Source organism: Myotis brandtii, unplaced genomic scaffold, assembly GCF_000412655.1.
Source record: "Myotis brandtii unplaced genomic scaffold, ASM41265v1 scaffold456, whole genome shotgun sequence".
NCBI lineage: Eukaryota > Metazoa > Chordata > Mammalia > Chiroptera > Vespertilionidae > Myotis > Myotis brandtii.
In genome coordinates, this window is record NW_005367431.1 from 5433164 (window position 1) to 5440735 (window position 7572).

Sequence of the window (7572 nt, forward strand, 5' to 3'; positions counted from 1 at the left end):
CCCGCGCCCGGCCCACCGTCAGGAGGGTCTTGCATATTCACCACAAGCTTTCATGCCCCAGCCCAGGATCAGGGGCGGCATCCTTAAAGAGCCTTAGAGGCCTTCTAGTCCTCCAGTCTTGTTTTTAAAATGAGGAAACTGAGGCCCAGGGAGGGGAAGTAAACAGCAATCTCAGGATGACACTCTGCACTTGCTTTCTGGCTATAAAATGGTGATAATAACCACCCTGCCTACTTCACAGCTTCGCTGGTAGGCTCAAATGAGAAATGCTTACTACATTATAGTCAGTGGGAGGCCTTAATGACTCTACAAACGACCCTGGGAAAATAACACAGGTCATAGCAGGACAGCTGGGCAGGCCTCGGCAGTGTTGCCTTAGCTCTGCCCGGGGCAAGCAATGCCCTGCAGAGCGCACAAAATACCACCATCACTGAGCTCCAGTTATTAAGAACAGAAAGGGCTTCATGTGGGTACCAGCGAGTCACCCTTTGCTCCTTGCCGCACTGGTAAAGTGGAAATGGGGATCAGGGTCCACAGAAAAGCCGGAAGGGGACGCGGACTGAGTTGAAGGGCCGTGTCCCTGAGAGAACATGTGGCCACCTGTAAACAAGAAATGCGTGGTGCTCATCCTTCAGCAGCTTAGGACTCATTCCTTCAGCAAAACCTACACTGTTTTTTCTTTGAACTGAAAAAAACGAAAGTCAACTTGGAAGCTCAACCAAGCATTTTCTCCCAGGGTACGAGGCAGTTTGGTCTTAAGTGCTCAACAGGTCGCAGAGACAACCTAAAATACCAGGATTCCCCCGAGCAGGGAAGCTTCAGGTCCAGAGGACCACAGCAAGCCAAGGACCCAGGACCAGAAAGGGGATGAGTGGATGAAGACTACACCGCTACTCCCTCTCAACAGAACCCCTACTGGATGTTAGGAAAGAACGAACAATTCCTTCCGCACTCCCAATCAGACACTGTGGCACTTGGAGCAAACTCTTCAGAGTCAAGTCTCAAATTCAGAGGCCAAGCCCCAGAGGCTACCTGTGATTAGTGCTTTAATTAGTGGAATTAATGAAGGGCTATTCTAAGACTTCGAATGTTTCTCCCAACTCCAAATTAAAACGGTCCTTTATCTCCAAAATGGTACAACTGAGTAGGGCCCTTAGTGCATCAATAATTGCATTTGCTTCTGGTTGGTTTCAGGCGGTATTTTAGAAATGAGGCTCGACAAAGCTTAGTGGTGGCAGGCTTTACATAGGATAGCCTGGGTAAACAGTGGGTATATCCTCCTAATCGTGTGGGCCAATGCCCTAGAGCAGGGGTGGGGAATGTCTGGCCTGCGGGCCATATAAGGCCTGAGCAATCATTTGGTCTGGCCCTTCCAAGGCATTAGGGGTGAGTTGTTTGACCCAATATAGCAGGCTCATTTTTAAGTTGATAACTTTGGCCCACAATGATGTTATCAATATCCAAATAGCCCTTGGCAGAAAAAAGGTTCTCTAACCCTGCCATAGAGGAATTCTCTCAGGAGGATCAGATTCAATACTAATTCCCATGGTCAACTGTTTCTGTTTTCTGCAAGGGAGAGAATACTGACCATTTGAAATCCTCTTTGTCGATAACTTCAATTCTCTCCAATTGCAAGTCTCTCCTGAGTCAAAATTTAAGTCCAAAGTCTTGGGTCCACCTTGGGACTGCAGGTGCTGCTCACTTACTTTCCTCATCCTCATTCTGAACTCCAGAAGCTGTTCTCCCTCATTTACACTATTTTCTTTCTTTCACGAGAAATGGAATATAGGGTTTTAACCTCACCTCCCTCTTTACAAAATGTTGAGTGGGTCGGTGGGTACAGGAGTGTTTTTAGTCTACTGTACAAAATTAGGCTCGACCTTTCCTGGAAAAACTGATCTAGTCTTGATATAACTAGCATTTATATCTACTTGGTCCAAAACAACAAACTTCAAAGTTATATACAGTTCCCAATAAAGTAAAAGTTTCATCAGTACTACCAAGAACTCAGAAGAATACACAAACAAGTTTGGCAAGGATTTATTAGGAAGCTTATTAGTCACAGTGAATAAAAAGCCATGACAAGAACTGAGATCTCCAAATTCTGGCACTTGCCTTACAACACTAGCTAGAAGCTAATAAACCATGAGGATGTCCCAAAGGCCCAATCTTACCTGGACCAGATACCCACAAACATAGAAATGCGATGCCCATGCTCTCCCCAGACTGCTTACCTAGGCAGTAGGAAAGAAGACCTTCTCCTAAAGCTATTAATTAAGCATCCTCAGGAGAGGCCTGCTCTTCCAGCTATAACCATGGCACACTAGTGCATGACAGACAACTCCAAGCTGAGCAACTTGACAAGAATGCTAAATGATGACAGGGAGAAGGAGCAAGCAGGGACAGGTATTTCTAGTTGGAGACCTTCCTGATGGCTAATACGAACACAATGCTGAGGCTTCAGAAAGTTTACTGCAACCCAGGAATAGTTGCCATTAAAAAAAAAAAGCCACACAAAAAATCCTGCCACAAAGTAAGACACTTGAAATCCCATGGCCACACTGACTGGAAAGGCAGGCATTATCTATGACTGCCAGATACTGACCAAACCAAGACCCAATTTCTACAGGGCCCTAGAGAACCATGATTGTCCCCTGGCACCCACACAACCCTCCCGGTGGTGTGGTGTCTTCCACAGGCCAGGTTTCTGCAGGAAGCCCCAAGGACAAAGCTTGGCAGAGGCTGTGGCAGTCAACTCTCTCTGGAGCCCCATCTCTGTCCTTCCCAATAGGCTGTCACACATCTTCACTGACACAGGGCCTCTGTGGGAGCCTTGGCCAGCCCCTAGGAAATGAAGTGTGTCTGTGGGGTAACCTGATGGACCTTGTGGTCTGCTGGGTTGGCCGATGCTTCATAATTGCAGATGGTTACCTCATGTCGGCGAAACTGCAAGAAAATTGAGATGCTAGGTCAGCTGGCTACTTTCCAGATGACACACTGCAGTGGTCCTTATTCAGGTCCATTTCTAGAAATCATCTAATCTCTTCCCCGTTCTGATACTTTTTATCTTGAGAAGGTTGCAAAGATCATTATCAATAATTCACCCCATAACTAAGAAGAATCATTTCCCCACTATATTGGAGGCACCATGAGAAAAAGACCTTCTCTATCTTGTTTATCATCTTATCTCTGATGCCTGGAACAAGAAAGACTCTCAGAAATGTTGAATGAGTGCTTGCTTCAGCAGCACATAATATACTAAAAATGTGGAACAAAAAAAATATTGAAGGAAACAATTTTAAACTGAAAAACTGAATTGATATCAACTGTATTATTTCAACCCTCTTAAAAATACCTATCTATATAGCCTCTCAAATGACAAGGGCAGTTTAAAGCGATGAGCCAAGAAAAATTATAAACAGACCGAGAGCAATCAATGTCTCAATTTGCTCTTTTTCCTTTTCTTAAAGCTCTCACTACCACATCATGAAGACATATATACATACATATACTGGAGAGGGCAACGTTTCCAATCCCATCTTACCTCAGTCCATTCTCCTCTCAGGCCAATATACAAGACCTTTGTGGTATCTGCTCCAAAGTTTTTTGAAATATGAATTGAGAGATGATAGACACTTGAAAAACGAGATATTCTAGAGGATGAAGGAGTGGGGAGAGAAGACATAGGTTAGAGTTCAATTAGCATCTCACTATAATGTTAAAACAATTCCAGTTCCAACTTGTGGTAAAACCTAGACAAATGTCACAGAACATTCTTGGGGTCTTGTGTCTCATCTTCTCCTTTGGAAAAGCAATTAATTCTGTGAACATTTACCTAGCGTTTGCCAGATCCTGTCCAAGGCAATAGGGGTAGAAAAGTGAATCAACACTGCCCCTGTCCTCAAAGGGCAGGATTAAGAAATGCTGTATGACCAAGCAGAGATTATAACTCGAGCAGCGTTGACCTCACCTTAGGAAATGAGAAGTAAGGTGGTCACATGTAACTTGACCTGTTATAAGCCAACCATGCACAGAGGAATTCTGAAAACATCTTTCCTAAGGCCATGCTAGGAGTGCATTCAGATCTGCCAATTCCTTACAAGTTAACAAATCTGTGGCTTGCATCGAATCTCTGCCAAAAATTGGCCAAGCCAAGGATCAAATTTCCTCCACTGTTTTAACCTGTTTCTGATGCTAAGCGGGCAGGAGATGGGCCAAGAATAAATTGCAAGCCCAGCAAGCACTAATGCACATATGCTCATTGTAGATGAGGAAGTGCCTGCTGATCCTCAGAAGCCACAGAACACCTGAAACCTATATAATTTTATTAACCAATGTCACTCTAATAAGTTCAATTTTAAAAATAAATAAATCTTAAAATTCAAAAAGAAAAGAAGCCACAGAGAATGGAAGAGAGACCCAGTGCTTACTTTGTAGCATATTCTAACTCTCCTGTAAGATCCCGGTTCAAACTAAAGGTCTGATCTGGCTCCCTGTCCGTGTCATCAAAGGACATCTGTGGAATGTTCTTATACCTGAGAAAGGAAAGGAAGGAAAATAAAGAAATGTGTATCACCATATTTTTAAGTTTTTCAAAACTTACTACTGACAACTGCCTTCAGTTCTACTACCAAAAAGAGATCAAATTTTGGAAATGGCATTTTTTCAAAAATATCTTTAATTCAACAAGAGCTGAAAATTGCAACATAAGCCAATGGCATCTTTGAGTGGGTTAGAATCACATGAGAAGCAATACACAAAGAGATAGCTCAAACTAGGTCACATGCCTCAAAAGCATGGAGAAAATAAGCGACTCAGCACATTCAGACCATGCCCAGGATGTTTAATAAAACAGCTCACTCATGGGGGGGGGGGAGATACTTTGGCAGAAACATATTAAATGGTTAAAAGATAAGATCAGGCAACCCACTGCTCAAGCATTTTTTGTGTCCAAATTCCACTATAGGGCTCAGTTGATTGGAGCAGAGTCCCACACACCAACCTGGCACACACTTAAGTTGCAGGTTCGATTCCTGGTCAGGGTGCATGAGGCACACAATTCATTCTAAGCTCTACATGTTTTATACCATTTAATTCTCTCCACAATCTTATGAGATTTATACTATTACTACTGCCATTTAACATATGAGAAAATTGAAGTTTAGAGAAGACAAATACCAAAGTCATGCATGCAGCTAGCAAGTGGTACAGACAGAATTTGAACCCAAGCATTTATTCCAGAGCCCACTCCTAACCACAGTACATGAATGTCTAGTCTTCTCAATCCAATCCATCTCCCACATAAATAGGTCTCCAAAAGCATTAACTCATACTGTTTTCCTAAAATGATTAAATATGTGAAGTTGCTTTCAAATTCATGTTCCTAACATTAAAAAATAGTGTTAATTTATTAAATATGTTTTATATTGATCAATTTTATTTTTAAAAATATATTTCTCTTTAAAAAATGTTTTTATTGAATTTCAGAAGGGAGATGGATAGAGAGATACAAATATCAATGAGAGAGAAACATCAATAGGCTGCCTCTGTCGCCCCCTAATGGGGATTGAGCCTACAACCCAGGCAAGTGCCCTAACCCGTGGTTCATGGGTCAATGCTCAACCACAAGAAGAAATTTTTTGTAAAATTCTTCTGATATTTGTTTCTTCAATATTCTAAAAGCAATTTTCTCTTCTTTTAGGCAAGTTGTTAAAAAGGGAGTACTAGTCCTGGCCGGTGTAGCTCAGTTGGTTGAGTGTTGTCCTGTGAACCAAAAAGGTCGCCGGTTGGATTCCTAGTCAGGGTTTGACTCCCTATCAGGGTCCAATCCCCTGTTGGGATGCGTGTGGCTTATCTTGATGTTACACTCTCAAACTGACGTTTTTCTTTCTCTCTCTCTCTTTCTAAAAATCAATGAAAACATATTTAAAAAAGGGGCGGGGGGGAACACACACAAAAACACAAAACAAAAACGGAGGGGGCGGTATTACCAGCTCTGGTGGCAACAGATATAGTGTTCCAAGAGGTATATATAATTTTACTAACGAAAGGCCACACAAACTCAAATGGACTAACTCCATGTCAGCGAAACACACGGAAAGATTATATATAACTGTATGAAATAGCAAGGGGAAATTTTGAAGCTAAACGCCAAGCGTAGAATCATTTGAGATCTGCAGCTGGGTCATTAAGAAAACTGCAAAGTCATCAACAACTGGCGTTTAATAGGATCTCTCTGAATGGCTGGTGCCACGGAAGCACTTTGAAAAAGAGACAAGCTGTCGGTCCTAAAGATGCTTAACTAAAACAGTCGTTAATTCAGGAAGAGATAAGTATATTCTGATGCAGAACAAGACTAACATTATTTCAAGGGGGGGGGGATATTTTAGCCAGTAAAAAGAAAGAATTATATTATTCTGGAATAAAGTAATACCAGAGAAAAGAGAGAAAGCTAGCAGCTTCTTGGGGGCATAAGGCCTTAACACTTACAGTCTCATCTCGGAGGGGTGTGAGTCATCATCCTCTCCCATTATAATGATGCCTTTGAGCTTGACGTTGCCTGTAAATCTGCCAGAACGCAAAAGAGATGGCTGTCATCCTGGGTTTGAATCTGGGCTGACGCCAGGCAAGACCCTTCCCCTTTCTGGGCTTCGGTTCAAGGGTCAACTTGTGCTAGGTCATTTCTAGGATCCTGTCTGCCTCTGGCATTGTGCAGCGCTAAGAAATTTGCCTTGACTTTTCAGTTATCTTTCCACGAATACATCTTTTTCGCCGGCACCAAGAAATCTGTGATGCTTTTCCTCCTCAAACCCACCACGGCCATTTACCCCATTTCTAGACACGGCTGGTTCTCGACACAACCAACGCACGAGTCCTGAGAAGGCAACCGGGTATTCCGCGGAGATACTTACGGAATATTAAACAGAAGCTCTTCATCTGCATCACTTTCAACAAACTGGAGGGGGCGGGGAGGGGGAGGAGAAAGCAACAAACATTTGCTGAGAGCCTACAATTTCAGGTGTCTAACCCTGTTCTACAACCAGAGTGCAATGCAAAATAGCTAACCTCCTTCGGTTTTTCCGCACTTAACTTAATATTAATAACTTGATAGCCACAGACCATCCAATCACAGGCTTCTTAATGGGGAGCCCAGGAATGAACTTCCAGGGCCGACTAGCCCCCGAAATTGTGTGCAAAGATCTGAGCCGATGCGGCCCTCGACTGCCCAATGGCTCCGTGGCCCCACAATGGGAAACGCTCCGGAACGGGTAGCAAGCTTCCTCTCCCCCAGGCGGGCCTCCAGGTGATATCATCCGGCGGCCACTGGGACCAGTGGCCAAATGGTAGGGAAAGAAGCCCTCCTGGCCACCCTCCCTCACGACCCACCGAAGCCCCGGGACAGAACGTCGGCTGCGCCCCTCTCCCTCTCCGGGCCTCAGTTTCTCTATCTGCAAAATGGGGAGACTCGACCCCGTTGGGCTCCCGCGGGGCTAGCAAAGATGGGCACGGGAACGCGCCTCGCAATCGGGCCGTCGCTGTTTCTAACTCCGGGAAGGCGGCTGGCGGCGCAGA

General features: G+C 44.0%; 1 protein-coding gene across 1 annotated transcript; it reads right to left on the minus strand.

Annotated features, from left to right (window-relative positions):
- Positions 1–2024: 2024 nt before the first annotated feature.
- On the minus strand, positions 2025–7527 carry PITHD1 (PITH (C-terminal proteasome-interacting domain of thioredoxin-like) domain containing 1). Its single transcript, XM_014546912.1, has 5 exons — positions 6912–7527; positions 6490–6567; positions 4431–4535; positions 3545–3653; positions 2025–2946 (listed from the first exon to the last, which is right to left on the minus strand). The coding sequence occupies exons 2-5, from the start codon at positions 6528–6530 to the stop codon at positions 2845–2847; spliced, it is 357 nt and encodes a 118-aa protein (XP_014402398.1). The 5' UTR covers positions 6531–6567; positions 6912–7527; the 3' UTR covers positions 2025–2844.
- Positions 7528–7572: the final 45 nt, after the last annotated feature.